The 25,575-nt window shown below is 35.2% G+C and overlaps 1 protein-coding gene across 1 annotated transcript; it reads right to left on the bottom strand.

Annotated features, from left to right (window-relative positions):
- Window positions 1–989: 989 nt before the first annotated feature.
- Window positions 990–17,547, bottom strand: GUCA1C (guanylate cyclase activator 1C). The gene is made up of 5 exons (XM_039365021.1): window positions 17,272–17,547; window positions 9,015–9,164; window positions 6,303–6,390; window positions 3,187–3,355; window positions 990–1,505 (listed from the first exon to the last, which is right to left on the bottom strand). The coding sequence occupies exons 1-4, from the start codon at window positions 17,461–17,463 to the stop codon at window positions 3,225–3,227; spliced, it is 561 nt and encodes a 186-aa protein (XP_039220955.1). The 5' UTR covers window positions 17,464–17,547; the 3' UTR covers window positions 990–1,505; window positions 3,187–3,224.
- Window positions 17,548–25,575: the final 8,028 nt, after the last annotated feature.

Here is a 25,575-nt window from a genome sequence, read left to right as displayed (position 1 = left end):
TGTATAGGAAGCAACAGACTGTAGTGGGTTCACTTATTCCTCTATACTGAGCCCATCTGGTGATAGGTTGGCAGTTGTATATCCTGGTTATTTTTTTTCTTCTGTTCAGTCATGTCTGATTCTCAGAAACTTCCAGGGCAAGTCCCTGTGGTTTTCTTGGCAAGGTTTCTCAGAAGTCCTTTGACATTGTCTCCTTCTTAGGCTGAGAGAAAGTGACTGGCCCAAGGCCACCCAATTGACTTTATGCCTCAGGTGGATCTAGAACTCATACTCTCCCAATTCTAGCCTACTACAACCAATTATCTGAACATTTTTCCTGTTTTCCCAGTTCTTGTTTCAACTTTCCAGATTTCTGCTTTTTGACTAAAAAAAGAAATCTGGGAGAGGAGGGTTAGCAAAATGTGCTAAAGTTATTCCAGAGAAGTGTGTACAGGTTATCCTCGACTTATGACTGCAATTAAGCCCAACATTTCTGTTGCTAAGTGAGACATGTGTTAAGTGTATTTTGCCCTGTTTTACGACTTTTCTTACCACAGGTTACCAAAGGTTGTTAAGTGAATCACTGCAGTTGTTAAGTTAGTAATATGGTTGTTAAGTGAATCTGGCTTCCCCATTGACTTTACTTTTCCGAAGACAGAAAAAAGGGGATCATGCAACCCTAGGACACTGCAATCATCATAAATATGAGTCAGTTGCCAAGCGTCTAAATTTGATCATGTGACTGTGGCAATGCTGCAAAGGTTGGAATTGTGAAAAACAGTCATAAGTCACTTTTTTCAATGCCGTTGTAATTTTGAATGATCATTAAATGAATCCTTGTAAGTTGAGAACTACCTGTATTCTGTCCCTTTCTGGCATTACTTTATCATGGAGGCTGTAGTTTAGTGAATGTTGGCTAACTATTGATGGCAATTACAATGATCAGTTACATAGAAATCCTTAAACAGCTAATAATCTGAGAAAAATTTCATCTATTCAGTTTAATTAGAAACAGAGTGGGGTTTTTCTATATTTATTTATCAACAAACAATAAAACAATACAATAGAAAACAACACAATACAAAGAATGAATTCTGAGAAAGTTCAGGGAAATGAGATTTCAAAAAGAGGTTCACTTTAATAAAACTATACAGAGTACAGTTGTAAGGAACACAGAAAAAAAACTAAACTGTAATTTTTAAAGCTTACGATGATAACAAAAAAGCAAGAGACTTTAAAAATGTAGCATTTACACAAATTAACATGTACTAAGGAGGTTGAGGAACACTAAGTATAGTTTAGCCTGAGAACAGAAAGTTAAATAGGATGCTTTCTGGGTAGGAAAGAAAATATTTCTGTTTCAGGGAGAGAGAAAAACAAACCTTTTGGGCATTGTCAAGCTACTTTCAATAGCTTAGCACGGTGAAGATTTATTTTGGACTTTCTCACTTCTGGATTTGGGAAACTGTCAATAATATGTCAGACAGGAAAAAAAATGTGTGCCCAGTTTTTTTCTTCTTCCTGGACTGAAGAGAGAGGAGAATTTTTAGTATTAGTTTATAAAGTTAGGAAAATTACTTAGGTGGCAAATCTGAATATAAAAATTACATATTGTTCTAATAATGTCTGAAGATTTCATCTTTTTTTCAGATTCAGAAAGCTTTTAGAGTCAGGTATAGGAGTGTGCGTGTATGGCTGTATGTATTCTTGCACCATTACTGTAAAGGATGCTGTCAGAAGCTAATAGACAGAAAAAGGAAAGTTTTACTTGATATACAAATACGTAATTTTGGAATGGTTGAAAACTGCTTCTTCAAAAGCAATAAGAAGAAAAAGATATGAAAGCAGGAAAGAACTCTAGGATTTAAGAAGAGGTAATTTTAATAATTACCTTTAAATTGTTTTATTGTTAAATATATGTTTCATATAATATATTGGGATTAATCTTTGATAGCTGAAGACAAAGTTTTGAAATGCATCCTCTGAAATGCATCCTCGTAATTATTTCCTCAAATTTGTCTCATTTCATCAATCAGAATAGAGCTTTGGAAGAGACTTTGGAGGTCTTCTAGTCCAGCCCCTGCTCAAGCAGGAGACCTGCCTCCAGAAGTGGTGAATGCTCCAACACTGGAAGCTTTTAAGAAGAGACTGGACAGCCATTTGTCAGAAATGGTGTAGGTTGTTGTTGTTGTTGTTATTATTATTATTATTTCAGACAAATGACAATAGTCTCTTCTTAAAAACTTCCAGTGAAGGCAGGCTGTTCCACTGGTTAATCATCTTCACTGTTAGGAAGTTTCTCCTTCATTCCAGATTGCTTCTCTCCTTGATTAGTTTCCATCCGTCCTGCCCTCTGGTGCTTTGGAAAAAATAAATTGACCTTCTCCTCTTTGTGGCAGCCTCTCAGATATTGGAATACTGCTATCTTGTCCCCCCCCCCCAATTTCATGATCATTTTTTAAAGTGATTTCTTTTTTTAACTGTAACCCTTAAAAAAAACCTTTAAAACCAAATTATTACATCATGTTAATTTATATTTGAAATAATTCCCATAATACCAAAGTAGTTAACTGCTTTTCCAAATAGTTATTTATATTTAAATAACTAATGTTAAACTAATTGAGGTGTTAATTAGAAAATTTACTCCTATTTTTAAACTGATTAGTGTAGATATTAAGTTAATGCAAAAACATACTTCACCCTAAACTGATCTGAATAGGCCAATCCTATATAATGCTTTATCACCATGCTCCAATTCCAAATTAAACAAATTATATTTAAGCAATTTATCTATTCTGTATTTTCTAGAGAGATGTCTTCCCAATTCCCATTGTATTTATCTATACATTTATTTGGATATATTGTCCCAGTGCTAAGTGTTATGTTCTGTGTTTATTTCATTCTGCATTACAAAAAATTTTGTTATATATGTAGACAAAAGCTATTGTATATTATGAGAAAGAAAAGGAAGGAACAATAGATGAAGAACAGTTCTGAAGTAATAATTTGTCTAGACCAGGAGTGTCAAACTGCTGACCCGTGGGCCAAATACGTCACGCTAAAACCTTGCCCACCCCATTCCCAGCAATGGGAAAAAAGTCACGTGACATCACGAGTTTGACACCTGTGGTCTAGACCATCTTATGCTTTGAATAGTGGATGGGAAATGTAACAGTCTGTTTTGGTATTTGATATTATATTTCTTACATTGTTCTTTTTATCGCAAGTGCCATTTATAATATGCGTCAGATGCTGTGTCTTCTCTCACTTTGTATAATTTTCAGTACATTGGAGAGCTCAAAGCTCTTTGAAATAATTTCCTGGAAATGTTCATCTTTTTCCACTCCATTCATGAGTTCTTCTAAGCTCAGTTCCCCTGTGATAAAAACAATATACATTTCTTTAGAGTCACAGGTTTGTAGACTTTTTCTGTCTTGGAATTGGGGAAAACACTATCATTACCTCTAAATATTTATTACAGATAGTCCTTGAGTTACGAATGTAATGGAGCTTGCCCATTACTGTTGTAATGTTAAGTGAATCATGTTAAATGAATGAGCCCCATCCCTCCTCTTCCCAATGCACTCATTAATCAAATGTGCAAGTCGTTAAGAGCACATGAAGTATGTCAGGAGTGGCAAAGACCATTGGAGCCCGAGTGCAAGGACAAGACCACAGCCTCTAGCCACCCACTGAGATATCCCATGCTCCTCTTTCCACCCCCTTGGGCTTTCTCTCCACCCGTCACCAATCACCCACTTACTTTGTGAAGATCTCTACAGCTCAAGTTGTTGCAAAGTTGTTTTTCTTAATTCTCGCATTCTTACACACACACCTATCCTCTTTGGAAAAAAGTTTTTGTGTGGAACACGGAAGTGTATGTAAGAATGTGAGATTTATTGCATCTCTTATTTTGTCCATGTGTGCCTTCTGCATATAGTTTTCTAATAGCCAGAGCAGCAGCACCATTGCCGGTGTCTCCTGAGCCCTTGCAGAGGCATAAGTCAGTGCAGCTGCTGGGTGTCATGCCTGGGAGTCCCACAGCATCCGCACTGTCTTGGGTGCTGAGGCCCTTGTTCAACCAGGCGGAGAAACCCTGGGCTGGCCCCTCCCCTTCCCCATTGAGCCTCAGTGTCTCTCAAAAGTGAGCGTGGCCCTACTCTACCACTTGCTGGAATGCCAAACTTGGCCGCATCTTGCAATTGTGTCATTGCAGAGCCGGATAGAGAAATGGAGATATTGGCGCAAGAAAATTTGAAGTGGTGCGCCTCTTGCTTGTCAGGTGCACTCTAGTAGAGATATGGCAGGCATAGGGACGCCTGAGGGCCGCAAGGGGCACCCTGAGGGAGGAGACTGTCTTGAAGGTGGGAGCAGCCGGATATCTGACATAGTGTGCCCAGTAAGCGAGGGGTACAGGGCAGCTGATGCACCAAGCTCTCCATTTCTCTATACAACTCCACGGTGGTGCAATTAGCGAGATCTGAGTGGGTTCAGCACTCCAGCAAATGACTTCAGCTTTGGAGCTCTTCCCAAGATAAGTGAGTGATTGATAATAGGTGCAGAGGAGCATATGGAATGTGGTGGGCTACCAAAGCAGACCCAGTGTCTCTGGAGCCCTGGCAGGGCAGGATGGGGGGGGGGAGAGAATTGATAGGGAACATGTTGCAGCATCTCTCCGGTCAGTCGTAAGATGAAAAACTGCTGTGGTGCTGCAACATACGTAACTTGGGACAGTGTCATAAGTACTTTTGGTGGGAATGTTGTAACTTTGAACCTTTGCTAAGTGAACTGTCATAAGTTGAGGACTACTTGTACTTGGTAAAAATAATATAGTTGCCCAACAATATCTCCAATTTATGGGGAACCAAATATTCCATTTATTTGAAATTGAATTTGATGCATTTCTGAATCCTGAAGTTCCATCTGTAAAATAGACCCACATAAGAACTAGTTTGTTAGATAAATAGAGCAGACTTCTTCAATCTGTTGCATGACATTCTAATAATTAAAGGAAATGATGTGGAGAGCCCTAGACTGAGGAAGGCTGGAGGTACTGCCTAGATATACACAGCTATGTGACTATGCTTCAGGGTGGGAAATGGGGATAATGAAAACTGGGAAAAGAAACTCTTAAGCTCTAAGTAAATGTTCAGATAGATAGTTGAAACTCCTTGCTTCTTCAAGCTGCTTTTACTGAAACAATAAAAATGCAGAAGAAAAATGTATTTGTCTTTGTGGGCCTATTTAATTTGAGTCTCGGTTATTAGTTTCATTTTAATGTGTCAAAATGAGTCTCTCATCTTCCTTTAGCTCTGCATATTTATTCCATTCTGATCAGATTTATATTGCAAGGAATAGTGTAGATTAAAGTTTTTCTTAAATATTTCTTTTTGGAATTGGTTGTTGCACTTAGGGGGTTAATGAATGTGATGCTGAACTGACAATAAACTGAGATTTATAATTACAATAGAGCTTAACTAAAAAAAAGCAGATCTCCCTAACATAAAACCAAAGCAAGAATATCTTAGGTAATAATGCAACTGAAGAATGCTAAGTACAATTATCCTGTTCCATCTGGATAAAAGTATAGCTTGCGACATTTCAAACATTCATGTTTCTCACTTTGATTCTCATGGAAAGATTCAGCACTTTGCTTCTAAAAAAACACAGAATACATACATACATACATACATACATACATACATACATACATACATACATATTCCACTCTGACGATGTCGGCAGTTAGCTGCTGAAAGCTAATTTTATCAAACAGTTGTTAGTTTATTAAAAGTTGTTTTTATATTTATCCTGGTGTTTGACTACTTTTCTCAACATATATGATTGAATATATTTATAACTATCTAGCTGTCAATAATCATTTCTGGTAGGGTATCCTGGATCAAGTGCAAAAACAAAATAGTTTTGCAAAGCAATTAATTACAGTACAGTTAACTTGTTAGAATCTCTGTAAACCAATTTAATAAAAGTTGCTCAACAAAGAATTCAAAAATAAAGAGTGAAATTTTCTCCATTCTCTTTCTCTGCTTCCTTCGATTTCATCTTGCTGCAAACACACAGTGAAATCAAGCCATAGAGTCTGAATGGCTTTTTGAATTAAAAAAAAAATTCAACTTTTGCTTTGTACACTGTCCATCATATAGTAATCTTCTTATCTAATTAGATCAATTTCAACCAGTTATAATATTTCTGAAGTACATACATGTGGCTAACTCTATAGATATCAACAGAATGCTTTTACCAAATTGCAAAGTTATTTCAAAATAATGAAAATAAAGATTTCAAGATATATTTATTCTTACCATCATTGTTTACATCTATCTTCTGAAAAATCAGGCTTGTCAATTCTTCAGGAGTCATGTCTTGGTTGTTATTGATGGTTTGAACAGCCTAAATAAATAAGAATGCAAGAATAACTACATTCTTATTGCAAATATAAGAGGTAGCTTTTGTATACTCTGCATAGTTGTATACTATAGGCATAGTTAGAAAAGCAATCCAGTTAAATCAGCACTGAAAGCTAATCACATTATTTAAAAGAGACTAAAGCTTTAGAGATTATTAACATAGTTTATGTTGAAATGCATATCACAGTGTTTTGATATTTAATTTAAAAAAAAACTATTAATACTAATCTACTGCTTTTAATTTTTCATTGCAACTGAAGAAATTAAGATGGTGATTGAATGTCTCAGTATTTATCCATATAGAAACATCATATGTTTACTAAAATACTATATGTGGAAGAGCCTGTGGAGATGACCCAGAGGCTACAGCTGGCAGGTCAAAAGTATTCTGGCAGAGTAACGTCTCTTCTAAAATCACTACATTAATTACCAGTAAGCTTAACAGGTCAGTTCAGATTACTGGCCAATACTTATGAAGTCTTCCATAATATAGCTAATATCTATTAGGCATTGTATGCCAGCATTGAATCTGTCCCTTGAGAATACCTTATAAGAGTTAATCCAACTTCAGAGGTAAACAGATATAAACTACAGAACTCTTTGAAACTTTGTCATCAGACATATGCTCAGCTTCAGCTCTCTTTTTACAATTCATATATTGGTTTACACTGTTTCATATTTTACATCGTTATAATCTGCTGTGTAGGCTCTTCCTGTTGGGGCACTCTATAAAAACATTAATAAATACAGTAAGAAGAAAATAGAAGCATAAAGTTGGAACGGGACCATTTAAGTCAATGTAGGAATCCAAATCAAAACATGCATAACACATAGAAGCCTAAATTATGAGCACTCCACTGCAGAAATCTTCTGAATGTTTGAACTGGCTTTTCTAAAGGGCCAAATTAGATATAATAACAGACAAAATTCTGGCCATAGAAATGACGATCAGAAATAATTCAACCTGAACATAATCTAGGTGGCCTTAGTTTTTGCTTGCTTAGTTCTTAACGACCTTTATGCTGGATATTTGTTTTTATCTCTGTTCTGTAATTACATTCTTTAATAAATAAATAATTAAATGTTATAAGGCTAAAAATACTACCGTATATGCCGACGTATAAGACGACTTCTGGAAGCGCTAAACTCGGCACCAAAGACAGCGGTCGTCTTATACGCCAAGTCGTCTTATACGCCAGAAATACTCGTAGTTTCCGGCGTATAAGACGACGTTCTAGGAAGGCGACTCGGCGATAAAGACGGGGGTCATCTTATACGCTGGGTCGCCTAATACACCGGCATATACGGTAGATATGGTGCACTGTTGTTTTGTTCCCATTTATGATAATATTTTCTTGCACTACATGAATAAAAAGTGAACTTGGGAAAGAGTTTAAAATACAAAAAACTACGTTAAGTACTTTAAGTAGTTTTCTTGTCCCACTGTTATAGAAAAATCACTCGTACATACAAACATTCAAGTCTTGATGTTTCCTTCTGAAATGTATGTGATTATTTGAACAAGAAGCTGTCCATCGGCATATTAATAAACACACATAATTTGTCCCAGGAACTCTCATATTTGGGGGGTTTTGTTCTAATTCAAGTCTTAAGTTGGATGTTCTAGAAAAGAAATTAGATTAATTGCTGCCCTAAGTGATACAATAATTCTTTTAGGAGACTTTTAAGGCAGCTTAGATTGGAATCACACTAGTCTTATATATAGCAACAGTACTTAGGCTTATAAAGCTTCACAGTGCTTTATAGCCCTCTCTAAGCAGTTTACAGAGTTAACATATTGCTCCCAACAATCTGGTCCTCCGGAAGGATGAAAGGCTGAGTCAATCTTGAGCCGATCAGGATCAAACTCCTGGAAGTGAGCAGTGAGTTAGACTGAAAAACTGCATTCTAACCATCGCACCACCAAGGCTCTTGATATATAAGAAGGCTTTTTCTTATGAAAAAAGGCTTAGGAATTATGATCCCTATATGAAAATAAACAGTTTTACTGTTTATGGCTAAACAGTTATTCTGTTTGCAAATATATGATTAAGAATCTCTACCTTACCCTTTCATATCTGTTTAAAATACAAATAATGATAGTAATTGTGATACTGGGCACCTGGTATAAGAATGACCACATAAAAGATAGTTGCATTTTTCCCCAGTTTCTTTGAATAATATGTAAAACAGCTTGTTACTCAGTTCCTCTCATGAGCAATGAAACACTTGTCCCATCTACAAAGTTTGGTTCAATCCTTTTCACCATTGTGGTTCATCTCTAAATGTACTAAAATGTTTGGTTGTGATCACTCAGCACTACCTTAGGTAAAACAGTTCCTTTGAATGTTCTTGAACTAGATTACTTCCCCAAAATACCAAGAGCCAATAGCAGTTTTGGATAGTTTCAGTCTCACCTAATGGAAGTGGGGAAAACTCAGTGTAGATACGTATTGCCCTTGTCTCTGGGACAGCAAAGAAATCATAAGTGATAATTTGGTCATATATTTTTTATAACAGTTGTTAAATCAGTCAAAACATCAGCATGTTCACAATATTAAAATCCCATAGAATGATTCATCCTTGCAAATTTGTGCATTTACTCACCATTAATATGCTTATTACTTCTTTTTTGTCAATTGTTCCGCTCCCATCAATATCATAAAGTTTAAAATACCATTTCAATTTTTGGTCAATTTTCCCACGTATCACCAGATTTATAGCAGCTAAAAGCTCCAAATAGTCAATAAATCCATCCTTTAAAAAAAGGGATGTGGGGTAAGTATATTTCAAAGTATATGAAATTGCATTTATTGTAACAATAATATTAATAAGAGGTTAACTGGTTATTGCAAAAATAATTAAGGATGTTTTGATGGCTTCTCCATCCTGTAATTTTCTTGCTACAGAAGATTCTCCCATTCAGAAAGAAGGAAAAAGGTCAGTAGAAGACCAGAAACAGAAAAAAAACTCACTGTCTATTCATAGATCATGAGAATAATAATAATGTGGTACAGACACTTCCTCTCTGTATCACCACTTCAGACTGCCCACTAGATTTTAAAAAATAGAGGTAGTAAATTTCAGAAACTTTGCTGCTGTTACAGTAAACCAGAACTGTTCATTATGAAATGGCAGTTCCACATCAAGAGATGTTTCTAGCCACTGAGAAGAACAACCTCACTGTCTCATTCTACTGCAGCTCAAATTTCTGTTAAAGCAATTTTAGCACATTGTCAAAAAGCACATTGTCAATAATCTAAGTGATGCTAGCAGAGTGTGTGGTTGATAGCAGTTGTTTGCTCCATGTGAAAAATAGCAATGTAAATTGTTCATCTCTTTTCTTGAAAAGGCTAGTCATAGTCTTGTGGAAAACGAAAGGATTCTTACGAATTCCAGAGGGTTTTAGCAGAGAGATTTATTGTGCAGGTTCAGAAGCAATAGCAACAAGCAATTCTGAACTCCGAGGGCGGGTTCAGACTTCAATTTTATACTTTCCTTTTCTCAGGAACAAAGGAATACACATTGAAATACACATTGTAATACATTAGGTTTGTTTCTCACGGATATACAATGGAAAATTTGCTACATACATTGTATCCAAGTGCAATGCACATTAGGTTAGTCACATACTACTAACACAGCACTATTCCAGTAATTATGCAGACAAATCATTATTCTAGTGATTGTTCATTATTCCACATTAATGTCAGGTATCTCATGGAATTTTCACAAAAAAAGAGCACAATGCTGAGGAAAAAAGATCAATCTTTATTTAATGATTATGGGTGCCTGCTTTGCAAGAAAGAGGAATCCTGAACAACAGAAAGGAAGAAAACTTTATACATTTTAGGGTTGAGGATGGGACATGTGAAGGAGCTGATTTAGGCCCACAGTTTGAGCAAGTGAGATAGGTGTTTAAACAAAGAAAAATGTATTAGCAAGCAAAGCTGCTGAGAATTCCATTGTTAAAAGGATGGATAGCTGTTCTTTTGCCCATTTCGTAGATAAACTTATTTTAGGTGAGGAATATTCATTATTTTCTTTTTGATAGGATTAAAAAGCTTTTCGGGTAGCAGAAACATAGCCAACTATGAGTTATGCATTAGCCAAGGATGGAAGGAGTTTGGAGAAGACTCTGTAGCTTTATTATTATTACTATCCATCAATTGATTCAGTACTTTTGATTTAATTTATTTTCAGGCATTTGATACCCTATTCTATCAGTGCTTATTCTAAAAAAGGTTCCAAGGTGTTCCATTAAAATGTACTCGCATATAAAGATATATAAAACTGCCATGGTGGCTAATCCAAACTTCCAACTTTATCATTATTATTATTATTATTCATTGCAATACGTTGATGAGAAAGATGCAGAGTATAGGTAAGTGGCAGAAACTAAGGCTTGAATATACAGTCAAGTACTGGGTCATCAGAAACAAAAGAAGAAAGCATCGAGGCCCTGGTGGAAAGTCAGAGTTTAATAAGAAAGTACAACAGAGACCAACGGATGGTGCCACTCAAAATCTCAGATATTTCTATTCCAACAAAAAGCATGCGAAATAAACAGGATCTCTATAAAAGTAGAGATCCTAACCCAGAAATAGAAATATGTGATTGTTATCGTTGAAATGTTTGGCACACAACCTGGAAAGCTAGAACTTGTGCAAAAGGAGCAGATCCAACAGAAGGAGGAGGGTTACTTACAGGACCGCATTCTGCCGCACAGTTCCCAGAGACCGGTGAGGTCCCATAGATTGGGCCTCCTTCAGGTCCCATCGGCCAGACAATGTCGGCTGGCGGGCCCTCAGGGAAGGGCCTTTTCTGTGGTGGCTCCGACCTGGTGGAATCAACTTCCCCCCGAGGTTCGAACTACTCCCACCCTGCCGGCCTTTAAGAAAGCCGTTAAAACTCTCCTGTTCTGGCAGGCCTGGGGCTGATGTCCCGGGGGGGGGAGGCTGGGATATGATCTGACTCGCGGTATGACTGTATTATTTTATTGTTTTATGATTGTTTTAACTCTGTACGCCGCCCTGAGTCCTTTGGGATTGGGCGGCATATAAATAAAATTAAATACAAAAAGCAAGTGTTTTATTTTGCACTCACCTACTCTAGTGACCTAGAATTGGTCAAGCAACAATTCAGGATTGATTGTACTGGGATCTTTTGTTTCAGGTCTTTTAAAATCTACTGTTTGCTGGGCCAAATTGCCTTGGGCAATGCTAATTTACAAACTGCCACCTAAGTGTTTGTTTCTTTGATTTGTATCCTCTTTTGTCTGGAGTATCCTTCTCTTTTCATTTTAGAATGCCAGGCATGTAGTGCGATATGCTCATTTTCTTTTTCAGATATAATTCCTGGGGTCCCTTCAGTGGTTCTTTTGGAAAAAATCAGTTTTGTTTAAATCATAAGTAGACAGGTTACAAGCAATCTCATTGAATATAGGGAGAAATACATTTGCAGGATTAAATTCTTAATAATACCATCAAATGTATAGCAAAAATAGCTTTTTATCTAATACTTGTTAATTGGATGACAACTTGGATATAAAAAAGAAATGACTGATTCCATAGGGAATATCAGCGTTGTGACATCAGAAGAAACTAGCCATTTTACTTTTGTTGTTGTAACATTCCACTCTGTAGCTGGGGATTTTTCATGTAGATAGAATAAGGGGGGAGGGAGAGGTATGAGCGTTCTTAGTCATAACAATTGCAGCTGCATTTTTAATTAAGGTCGTTGTGAGCAAAAAATATTGGTGGTAGGGTGGTGGAGAAAAGCCCGCACTTATTTGTTATTGGGGAATGTGTGACAGCTTGGTTTGGGGTGGGAATTACAACTTGTAACTTTGTATCAGGGGAGGGAACTTTCAGTTTTGGGTTCAACTATGTAAGTGCTGATATCTTGTTTCCAAATAAAATGTTCTCGGGGATGAATTTTTCTCCTTGAAGTTCTTTTGACTGACTTCATTTATTGGAACCATGACAGGGATACAATTGTGACACAATTGAAATTGTTGAACTCTGAATGATGATAAGTCCAAAGCAAATTTGTCAACAACTTGCAAAGAAAATGTCAGAGTATGTAAGTATGGCTGGACAAACAGCTGCCTTTATGCAAGCTATGTGCATGAGACAGAAAAGGCGCATACTCAAAAGTGGATATGATGTATAGTTTAATCAGAATAAAATAATCATGTTTTAATAGTATGGAAACATATAAACTATTCTGACATGCATGGGAAAGGATACAATTTGTGCCTCCCATTATGGAATTTAACTATTTACAGTTTAATATTTGTTGATTTTTTTTATCAAATCATTTTTTTGAAAGAGCATTTTTACCATTTTTTGTGAATTTCTTTGAATTCTAAGAAATTATAAGAATAATATTGCAGAGTAGATGAGTCCATAAATACCACTGGACTGCTACACAGCTGCTGGGAGCTGACATCTAGCAACGTCTGCAAAATTGCAAATATTCTGTTCCTGAAAAGCATTGTTGTGAGAGTGAATGAAAAACCGTGGCTGATTTATGAGGTCTGCAAGATGTTGAAAGCATGGAATGTGGCTTTCAAATCTGGTGACATGCTGGCACTTAGAACAGCCAAAGCAAATCTGAAAAGTGCCATAAAAGGTGCAAAGCAAGCCCATTGTCAAAAAATTCAGAACGTTTTTCAGGACTCAACAAACACCAGGCGAATGTGGCAAGGGATCCAGGCCATTACGGATTATAAGGTAGCTCCAGCAAGATGTAAATTGCAAAAAATAGATGTATTAAATATGTGCAAATTAACTCAAGTTTTGCTAAAGTCTGGCGGTTCTTTTCGGTACAGATATGGAAGAAAAGTGGGCACAATTATATTAAATGGATAGATAGATGATAGATGGACGGATGGACAGACAGACAGACAGATAGATGGATTTATTTTAGAAATATAGAGAGCTAATTTTTACCCCACCTTTATTATTTTTATAAGTGACTTAAAGCAGTAAACATATATAATACACCTTCTTCCTCCTATCTACCTCACAACAACAATCCTATGAATGGGTTAGTCTGACAGAGAGTGACTGGCCCATATGCATGGCTAGCTTTTCTGCTATATGACAGCCAGAACCACAAATTACCTATCTCTATGGTAAAGGTATAAACTCAGAATCAAATCCTTAGACTGCTTGCTTACTATTTCCCACCCCACCCAAAGATCACTTTCTGGGGCAGGAAAAGATCATTTTCCCATTACGGCATGCATCAAGTCAATTGGAATGTTGAATGCATAGCTGTTAAAGCTGTCTTTCCCAGAATGACATTAATCAGCAGCATTTTCAGCAAACTGCCCTAACACCAAAATGATGATTTGAGTGTGTTGGTATATTATACAAATGTCACAGTTATATATTTATCTCAATGTCTGACACAAAATATATGGTATTTGCATGATAACATTATAGTACACACATTTGCTCCCCTCCACCTCTCTGTTATATTCTCAAGACTTCATTCAGTCCTGCTCAGTCCATGCCAAGACAGTGCCAATCACCTTATCTACTGCAGTTAAGCAGAGGTGGTGAACTTTTGCAGAACTCCCTGGGACTGTGAGTCCAGAGTTTATGATGACTGAATTGTTTATTATTACTTAAACTTAATTTCGTGAGTGTTTGACTTTATTTGTGCACAGGTTTTATGAGTACTCTGCATGCTCATACAAGCACACCTTAAAAGGAACATAGGTCTCAACAGATGGCACTTTTTAATACATATAGTCTTCACTTAACAACTTCTAAATTTAGTAACCATTCAAAATTATGACAGCACTAAAAATGTAACCTTAGGAGTGATCCTCATACTTTCAATTATCTTAGTGTTCCTTAGTCAGGTGATCATAATTTGTGAGCATGACAGCTGGCTTTCAACAAGTAGAGTCAATAGAGTCAATAGGCAGTGAAATTGCAAGTTGCGAACATGTATTGTCTTACTTAACCATATCATTTAGCGATAGAATTGCCAGCTCCAATTATGATTGTTAAATGGGTAGTACCTATATATGAGGACTATTAAATATTTATTTATTGTTGTTTTAATTAATATCAAAAAATAGAAATGAAAAGAGAAAAACAAATATGACAGATAAATGTTGTCAAAGAACATATAAATAGTGCTTTAATTAAACAGATTTTTAAAAATACAACAAAGAAAAAACTATGATATAATTCTATATATACTTATTTAATGCAAATATAAATCTAGTACGTATATACTGTATTTCTAAAACATTTATGCAACTATTTTTTTTCCACTTATACTGTGCATAAATGAGTCCCATATTTCACTATACTTGCAAAACAGTCCATGTCTACAGGCAATCGAATCATAAGTAGCAAGTACAATCAGGCCTTCAATAGGACAATTAAACGTTATTGTTAATAATTGTACACATGAAACTTTTTCACTGTGTGTATTAGAAATTATAATCAGTTTAAAATATACTTTATCCAAACAGGCCAAAATTAGAAATCACTAAAGTTGCCCCAGCCAAGTTCATCTTAGATCAAGACAAACATCAAATATTATTCATTGAAAACATAAGCTACAGAAAGAGAAGTCTGAGAAATTTTCACATTAAATTAATTTTAGTCTCCTGCTCAAATGCAGCAGTGTAATATAGTACGTTAGCGTAGGCCAAATAAAATCTGAGGATACCGTCCTAAACAGTGTTAGCTGGATGGCAATGGAACCCTAGGAACTAGGACTGTAATCCCCAGACTTGTACTCGTCAATTTTTAAGAATTATAGTTTCTAGAATTCTAGAACAGACAGTTCTACATTGGAGCTCACTATTTGCAAGAGGGTGTAGCATGAGGAATGTTACAATAAAAACACATGCTGTGTGTATTTGTGTGTGTTTGTGTGCATCTTTTGTAAATCTATGCATATGAATAAGCAATAAAATTATGTGAGTTCAGGGGTAGACAATCTCATTGGTGCCAGCCAGTGAGTGAATAGACAATCTATGGAAATATTTTTTAAAAATGACAGTGATGATGATTTAAAGCCTCCCAGAGTTGCCTTATATGGGAGATGGGCTGCATAAAAAATAATAAATAAAAACAAAAAATGAATAAAATAAATAAATAAACTAAATTTGAAATCACGTGCTGCATAAGAAGTAATCCTGAATATATACTGATTTTGCTTCTGTTTTTTATCACATTCCAGGACATGATACATATAGTTTGGCTTTATGGTTAGATGAGTGGAGCCTTCATATCAAGAAAAGAAGACCCAACCTCAACAGTTTAAGAGTAAACAGTATAAAATGTTTTCTCCAGTTTTATAACTCTGTGCCTAACCAAAACTCTCTTTCCCGGATCTCTGCAACTGTTTCAATGCTAAGAAAAAGCAATGAGAGCTAACTGTGGTTCACATGAATCACATTATTTTGAAACTTCATAAAGGATTAGTGATATTAATTTTTCTGCTGAAGTTCTGCTTTTCTTTAAGGTCTTCTCATTACAAAGTACTATCTGCTAAGATCAATTTCTAATATTCTATTGTCACATTTTCCAAACCAAAAAAAAATAATGTGTAAATCAAGTATACTATAAGTCTCGGTGAAAGCAGTATAGTTACTGGGCCTGTGGAAATATTGCTCATAAGTCTACCTTATATTCTTAAACTTATGTTTTATGGCAGATTGTATCTTCAGATAATAATGGTTGGCATTAGTATCTTGTAATTTGTCTGAGCTAAGATTACACTTGACTTTAGCCAAAAGGCTGACATTAAGTCAATAATCCCCAAAGTACAAGTCAATCAATAATTCATACATATTTAATATGCCTAGTTTTTTTCCAGGAAGACAATTAAAAAAGTTTTATGAATACATTATGTATGATGAAAGAAACTGTCACAAATAAATTGTAAATAAACAAAATTGTTTTTTAAAGTGTGTATCATTAGAAAAGCAAGCAAATATAAAACAAGTGAGTAGATATGATGCAACTACATTTGGAATATTATGTACAGTTCTTATTGTATTTCAGAAAGAATATTGTACAGTAGTAATTGGATAGAATTAGAAAAAGATAAATAAAATTGTAGGAATGAAATATTACAACAACTGGGCAAAGTGACCAAAGGACCTACTCTACAAGTATGATATGATATGTATGGTGGGCTCCAAAATGTCAAAGAATCATGTGACAAATTCATGAAGATTAATAATGAAGCATATTGATTGATTTTAATAGTTAATAGCTCTCTACAACCTCTAAAATTGAAGGCATAGAGCTGGCAACTGTAGTTAAAGATGGCAATCGCTTAATTCTGTGCATCTCACAGCTATCTGACAAATGTATAAAGCAACAGATGAAAGTAGATAGGCCTTTGTTGAAAGTAATCTTTTAATTATTTTATTTATTCATTTTTCTTTAAAAAATAATCGAATCAGAAAATCCAGTTAACACGAGTATTTGAAAAAAAACACTGATAATCATTTATGAAATTCTACCAGCTTGGAAGGTTGTTTCCCCTTTTTGGCTTTTTCCCTTAGATATCCTGTTCTGCATATATTAATATAAACTGTTAGCATATTCTGGGAATGGTAATTTTTTCCAAGAACACAATGTATGAGATATCAGGATAACTATCAGCTGTAAAATATATTTTTTAAGCACTGATAAATTAAAACCCTGTTAAACAGGCATATATTCTTCTAGCTACATTTATATCTTGCAGAATCAATCTGGAAGGAATTGTAAATCAAATATGTCAGACTTAAGATTCTAAAATGTTCTGTATACAATAAATGAAAAACAGCACACAATTGCCTAAAACTATGCACTATAGATATAACTCTTACCTTATTTGTATCAAAAATATTGAATACTTTTTCAACATAATTATTTGCCAGAGTAGTTGAATTTTCAAGACCAAGGATCTTCTTGCATTCATACATGGTAAGTTGTCCAGATGGGCATTCTTTCATGAATTTTGCATACCATTGGTAATTTTCCATAGCAATCATTTCCTCCATTGATTCATTAGCACCCATTTGGAGGCAATTAATCTATCCTTCTTTCTTAATTTTTTTCCACAAACACTTTCCCTCACTGCAGTGGCTCACGTTTAACTGGAATAAAAGGAACTCCAACACATGTAACAACTGTAAGCATCTTAAGATCACTATAGATTTAGTTTAAGCAAAAATAGAAGTGGGATTACCTTCAGCTCTACCAGTTAATATAGATATTTCTTTTATAACATTAATACTCCTAAGGGAAATAGATATGTGTTGCTCTTAAAAATAAATTCATGCTGAAATAGGTATTATGATGATTTGATTACTAATCAACATTATATTTTGTATGTCGAGAAAAGAAAATCTATCCATTATATTTTTTAAACTACTAATTAAAAAGGGTTCTACATGGAAAGAAGGTTATGTTGGGGCAGAAACAATATTAATTATATTTACTAAAAATCATTTCTTTAAATATTTCTCTTTTTCTTATTTTTGAACAGAATAACAGAGTTGGAAGGAATCTTGGAGGTCTTCTAGTCCAGGGCTTTTCAACTTTTTCACCCATTGTACCACTTTTAGGATATGGCAACATCTGAGTACCACCAGTTGCCTAGCAAGGTGTCAAAAACTTGATGACCCCCCCCCAAAGGAAAAAAGTGATAAAGTACAGGTAGTCCTCGACTTACAACAGTTCACTTAGTGACTGTTCAAAGTTATGCAATGACACTGAAAAAAGTGCCTCCCAAACCACAGCCAGACAAGACACCTGCCTGCCCGACCGGCTGTGCCCTTCTTCCTGTATGAGGTTTTCATTGTTGTGAGCATTTCTGTTGAGGATTGGCAGTGGGGGTGGGGTGGGGGTGTTTGTTTTTATTCCCTCTGCCTGCTGGGTGGTTGCAGCAGGTTTTGGTCACTTCACATGACCTTGGGACACTGTGATCATCATAAATATGAATCAGTTGCCAAGAATCTGAATGTAAATCACAAGACCCTGAAGATGTTTCAACATTCCAGCTGATCGGCGCTTCTTCTGGGCTCAGCAGAAGCGCCAGGATCAGCGCCGAGCTCCAGCTGGAGCCTGGCGCTGATCCTGGTGCTTCCGCTCAGCCCTGACAGCCCTGCAGCTCCAGCCATCTCTCGCTCAGGCTTGTGGGGTGCTGCCACTGGTTCAGCTCATTCCCCTCCCCTGCTCCCACTTTTCTAGGATGGTCGCATACCACCTGCCAGGTGCCAATGTACCACAGGTGGTACCTGTACCACTGGTTGAAAAGCCCTGTTCTAGTCCAACCCCTATAGGAAACTCTATACCATTTCAGACAAATCACTTCACCATTTCAGTCCAATCTCTTCTAAAAATTTCCAGTGTTGGAGCATTCACAACTTCTGAAGGCAGGTTGTTCCACTGATTAATTGTTCTGTCAGGAAATTTCTCCTTAATTCTAGGTTGCCTTTTTCCTTGTTTAGTTTTCATCCATTGCTTCTTGTCCTGCCTTCAGATGGTTTGTGGCAATCCCTTATATATTGGAACACTGCTATTGTGTCAATCCTCGTCCTTCTTTTCATTAAAGTAGACATACCCAATTCCAGCAACCGTTCCTTATATGTTTTAGCCTTCAGTCCCCTAATCATCTTCGTTGTTCTTCTCTGCATCCTTTGTAGAGTCTCAACTTCTTTTTTTACATTGTGGCGACCAAAGCTCGATGCAGTATTCCAAGTATGGTCTTACCAAGGCATTATAAAGTGACAACACTTCACATGATCTTGATTCTATCCCTCTGTTAATATCTAAACATTTTATTTTGTCTTTTATATATTTTTAAATTGCTTTTCCTTTCTATATTTTTTTATTTTTCTCCAGTTTTTATCTTAGCCAAAAGAAACTTCAATAAAAATTAGAGGGACAGAGTCCATTGTCTGAGGATGAAGGTAGATTAGAGACAGTTTCATTTGCTGGCGTGCTCATAAATAAATAAAAGTATTGTTATATGAAAAGTATCTGCTGTTCCATTCTATCTTAAATTGCAGAACAATAAATATTGCTCATACTAAAAACTTATTAAAATAAAGCTAATTCAAGTTAATAAAGAGTTTAAATATTTGACAGCCAAATTTTAAACTATATGACTAAATGACACACAGTATTTCCAAATTATATTAAGCCAGTCTTAATAATGCTTCACGCATTAGCTGCCACATTCCTAAATATTTATTTATGAGACTTATATACCGCTTTAAGTGCAAGCACTCTCTAAGCGGTGTACACCAGTAAGCAATGTATATATATATTTACATTGCCCCCAACAATCTGGGTCCTCATTTTACCTACCCCGGAAGGATGGAAGACTGAGTCAACCTTGAGCAGTTGAGATTTGAACCGCTGACCTGCTGAACACAGTCAGCTATACTTTCCTCATTTCAAGAGGAATTTGTATAAGATGACTTCTCCTGTTTTTTATTTTTATAACAGTCTTATATATATATATCTAAATCCTGTTTCTTTATAAAGTATTTTCGTTTTTGTCAATACCTGTATATCTAAGCAACTGATGACTTCTAAATTTGAGTTAATTCCTCCATTGCATCCCTACCCACAAGATGTGATGGATAAATTCAGTCAACTGTAGGCTTGATATGCTATGAAGGTTCTGATCTGATATCTTATGTGGAAATTGTGAGGACTAAGGGAGGCCAAACAGCAGGTTAGAAATACTGTTTTTCTACAAACATCTGGGCTTTGCAAAAACATGTTCCTGTTGTATTCCCTATATGGTTTAGAGCAGAGGTGTCAAACTGCTGGCCCGCAGGCTGGATGTGTCATGCCGAAATTGCTCCCACCCCAGCTCCGGCAATGGAAAAAAGTCGTGATATGTCACGACACGTCATGTGACGTGGTGAGTTTGACATCCCTGGTTTAGAGTTTTGCCCCTTGCAGCTCCTGGTAGAGTTTGTGTAGGGTATGATCTGAGTCACATTAATGACCATCCCTTCTATTGAAGCCCATCCTGAACCAGCACCTTCTAACCATCAGCTGGGATGTCAAAGAGGGCTAGTACCATGTGCAAAACTAATCCAACTGACAGGTCATGGGCATAGAAAGAACAGGATGTTAGGAGAGATCTTCCTTGTTTCAACTGTTTTTCTAAGCACCTGCTCACTGTTAAATGAAAACATGCCTAGTCTGTGTTTTTGTTGTATTTTTTGTTTTTAATGATGTAAGTCATACAGAGTCTTATGGAGTTACATGGTGTCTTAAGCTGAACAAACAAACATGACAAGTGCCTAAGTCCACCATATTTTTTTCTAGTGGCAGGCAGGTAATGTTTTGTGGGAGGGAAAGCAAAGTCAAAGGAATTCTCAAATCTTTAACTTGGACCACAATATATAAGGGCACTACTGTAAAAGAAAGGGAAATGAATGAGCAAGCTGTTAAAGGGGATTTTCAGAAAATATTACTGAATCCTGAGAAAGAAGAAAGCATAAGGAAAAAAAACCCCTCAAAATATCCTCACTTTCTTTCTTTCTTTTTTTTGGTAGAAGATGGAGTAGCTTGTCAAGATGGTAAGTTTACAATCTTACAACAATAAACAGCATTCCTAGAATCCCAGCTGTGCCTGTTTTTTGACCTTGCTGACCTCAAATATCTGACAAATGTCATTTATTGCCTTCATTATTGTGGCAAGATAGGGATTGGCAATAGGGCCACCAATTTATATCAGCATACTTTTATGTAACTCAAGGGTATGGATAGCATTTTAACTTAGATGTCTGCAGGAGAAAACCCATCTGAAGAACTGCAACCCAGCTCTAGTATATCAAATAAGAAAATGTAGTTTTTCAGATAATATGATCTGAAATCATAGAACCTTTTTCAACTTTTAATAATATGTAATCAAGGGATTATACTGCACAATATCACATTATCAACTCCAGCAGTTCTCACCTGTCAACCATTCAAGGTGGATCACACAATGAACCCAAAGCCATGCATGTCAATGCTTCATTTATTATAACGGGTTCCCAACCGCGGGTGCAAGACGATATATCAGGGGGGGGGAAAAACTTGGGTTTAGAAGTTTCAAAATTATAGTGTATATGCATAATTCGTTTCAAACTTTTGTAAGAGGTGTGAGAATATATCAGAAGTGTTCTAAGGGTACAGAGTATAGAAAAGATTGGGAACCACTCTATTATGTTATAGTAACAGGATCTTTGAAGTCTGAATGAGCTTTTCCCACCCTCATTTTATCTTTGTGAGAACTGGAGATTTTTTTAAAAAATATTTTTGTTACTAGTTTTAGCCGACAAAATCAGATAGTTACATTTACATGAAGATACAAAAAAACAAACAAACAAACAAAAAACACATGGTGAGTACCAAAGAGATGTTATTTCAGTATAAATAAAAAAACAGGTATTATACATATGAAAGTTTGGTATATACCAGATTATAATCTATTGCTATTGCAATAAACTGTAAAATCCATTAAGTTTAATAAAATTGTGGTCCCTGTCTCCGATTCCAGGTTTTCATTATGTAGTTTCTTCTAAGTTGGTACATAGTTATTTGTAAATATTTTAATAATATTTTGGTTATTAACGTATTTTAAAGATGTATATGCTATTGGAATTCTAAAACTGCAAATTTCCATTTGAATATTTTGGGATATATTGGGAAAACAATAAATGTGATTCATGAAAATTAATAGTAGTCCTGATACCTCTGCAAATTCCTCTAATTTCTTAATATAACTAGCTGAATAAAATTTAAATCTGCAAGCAGATTTAAAAGATATGCCTTATCTCCTATTTTATACCATTGATCTGATTACTGAATCTAAGAGCTATTGCCAGTGCTTCTAGTTAAGTTGAATAATAAAAGTGATAAAAAACAATCCTGCTTAGTACTGCTTGGATTTAAATCATAACAGTTCAGTCTTATCTAGATTTTAATAGATAACTTATCTTACAGATGCTAGAACTAAATTTAAATTTAATTAATACTTGTTTTAAAAACTGTACTTTGAAAGAGTCAAAGGCTTTTAATGTATCTAAAACATACTGTATGCTTAATGAAGATTTATTAATTTTAGTAATTTGTATAATAGTTTCCTAATCTGGGTAGATATACAGTATTACAGCGTGAAATAAAACCAGATTGTTTCATATGGTTAATTTTACTTGTAATCACTTTTGTTAGCTAAAAATTTAGTATAGAGTTTATAATACGTATTGAGAAGCAACAAGACTTTATAAAATGCCAAATCCTGGGAGTCTTTGTTCAATTTAAGGTTCAAAATTATCTTAAATTATTTCCAGGATTCTGATAAAGGATTTTTGGTGCAATGCATTGCACAAAAGTAAAAAATCCGTAATTTAGGTGAATTTTAAAATCCCTTGTGCATTCCAGTCTGAGGTTTTAATACATCAATATTGAAGTCCCTTCTATTATTTGGATTACTTTTATTCTTTTTGTAATCTTTTGTCAGTAACCAATCTGATCCGATTAGAGGTATAAATAAATGTTAGAGTTAAAATTATATGATCAAATTCTCTATATAGTTAAAGAGACAAAGATGTTTATCAAAATACCTATCATTCAGCCCACTTGTTGTATGTTTCTTGTAACATAACCACGAGGTTTAAATTATTTAATATAATTAACCATCCTTTTTGTCTTAATAGAATCTCCAGACTTCTGACATTTAAAGAAATACTTTTATATTACTCTCCCATTACCTACATTTTTAGAATGTCTCTACTTTCCCTATGCAGTTTTTATCTTGCAACCAAGTTATTAAAAGTTTATTCCTCACAGTCAGATTCTATCAAAAGGCTATTAGCATTAATATCCCCCCTCCCCTACATTAATACTCTCCTCCCCTTTCCGTCTCCTTAGAAAATCTCTTTCCACCCGTCCCTCTCTCCATGCCATCCATCACCCTATGTCATGCCCCCATTTCCAATCTCCCTTCCCATCAATCCCACTTTTTCAGAGGATCCTTAATGGATCATCTTCACAGTCTAACTCTAAGTAATTGTAAGACCTAGTGGGCTTCCTTCTCTTTGTCACTAGCCAATAAACTCTCAAATTTAATTACAATAGTTCCTTAGCCATAGTTTTACATTATTTTAAAATTTTATTATTCGCTCTTATTTATTTCCCTTCTAAGCCTAAAAATTCAAACAAGATGATACAGTTAATATAATTTCTTTTATTCCATGGCTCAGTCCAGCATGCTGACCTAATTTGCAGCTTGTGGTTAAGTTTGCTTTCCACAATTCCAAGGATAAATCCTAGTATGTTTGCTCTATCCCTTGTTAAAAAAAACTCTGCCACAAATTGTGCATACAAATTTAATAAATAAAAAATAAAAATAAAACTCAGTCAAAATGAAATAAAATTTTGTCTTTATGCATAAAAATCATTAACTTAAAAGGAAATCCCCATTTACATCAAATTTCATTCTGGGTAAGATTTTCTGTCAGTGGTTTAAATTCCTTTGCTGTAATGTAATTACACTTATTATCTTAGAAAAGGAATATTATCTATCTCATTTATTCAGGACTTTTTTTTTGTCATAGAACGCCCAGAACGGAGTTCTGGCACCTTTTTTGGATGGAATCTTTTAGGGTAGGCAAGGCGGGTGGTATGACATGAGTTTGGTACTTTTTTTTTTTTTTTGCAAAAAAAGTACTGCATTTATTCTCCTCCAACCCATGTGCTGTTCTTATAATTTTATCTTTTAGATCTCTGTTTACAAATTAACCAAAATGGTGTTTGGTTTCTGAGTGTTCCTAGAAGAGTAAAACCAATAAGCCTGTTCAGTACCATTATTTGTTAAGTTGAAATCATTGCTTGGGTCATTCATTTTAGAGATGAGACATGTAATCAGATTAGTTTCCCCACTTTTCTCTGACCAGTTTTCTTTTCCAGCTGCGATTCCACAAACCTGTCAACTCAAACTTTAGTTCAGAGATAGTCTTTTGAGACTTGCCTATCTTAAGTATTTATAGCCATATCACAGGTTTTGCTGACAATCTGAGCAATATCAGTTATTTGACATTTTCTTAAATTGTTCATTTGTTCAGCCAAATCTGCCAAACTTTTAGTCCCAAAGCATGTTCATCCCATTCTGTCTTCAGCTTTCTTTTGTTTTAATTGACTAATTAACATTCACATTGAATCTTTGTCCATTTCTGTGTCTGTAAAAAGTGCTTTCCTCTACCATTGCTTGTTCTTCATTCTGTTGAAGAATCCTGTCTTCCAAATAAGCTTTGATTGACTTTCCTTTGTACAGTTTTCTTCCTTAACATCCTACTTAAATTATTTTTAAATAGTTTATGTAAGAGAAAAAGCCAGGGTGGGGTGTGTGTAGTGAAGAGAGGAATCAGCCTAGAATCTCTATGTTGCCACAAGCAGACTAAGTTCAATCCCTCTTGAATTATTTTAACCTTTATCTAATGCTAAAATAGTGCTAACCCGTTAGTTGGCTAGTTTCCTGTGCAGAGACATGAGCAATAAATTAGTTTACCGTATTTTCCGGTGTATAAGACGACTTTCTAAAGCCTGAAAATCTTCTCAAAAGTCAGGGGTCGTCTTATACACAGGAATATACGGGTAGCTGTTCTCTGAATTCAAAACCAATCTGCCCCCTAGTGGCCAGCCCTATTTTTTTTACAGAAATAAGCACTTAACATCTATAAACAGAAATTCAATATTATACTGTATTTTCTGGAGTATAAGATGACTTTCTAAACCCTGAAAATCTTCTCAAAAGTTGGGGGTCGTCTTATATGCCCAGTCACCTTATACGCCGGAATATACGGTAATTGGAATGGATGCCTGACAGTTTAACATTATAAAGCTTTGTGATATTACTTGTACTACTTTCAGATGCAGTTATAATTTAGATCAATGTATTTATCAGTATCCTGTTGTTTACAAGATATTAAAACATTAACTTCTTGAAGGTATTTTTTTAATTTGTCAAAAAATAATAAAAAAAACAGCAGGATTCCTAATCTTTAAACATTATGTTATTAGTTTTATTGCATTAAGTTGATTTTGAATTGGGTTTTCACAACAAAATTCATGAGTCTCATGCTAAACTATTAATTCATAAGATAATGATTCATTATATT

Source organism: Crotalus tigris, unplaced genomic scaffold, assembly GCF_016545835.1.
Source record: "Crotalus tigris isolate CLP2741 ecotype Arizona unplaced genomic scaffold, ASM1654583v1 scf7180000019944.6993514239:2294586, whole genome shotgun sequence".
NCBI lineage: Eukaryota > Metazoa > Chordata > Lepidosauria > Squamata > Viperidae > Crotalus > Crotalus tigris.
The sequence above is the reverse complement of the archived record's forward strand: the minus strand, read 5'-3'. Positions and strand labels throughout refer to the sequence as shown.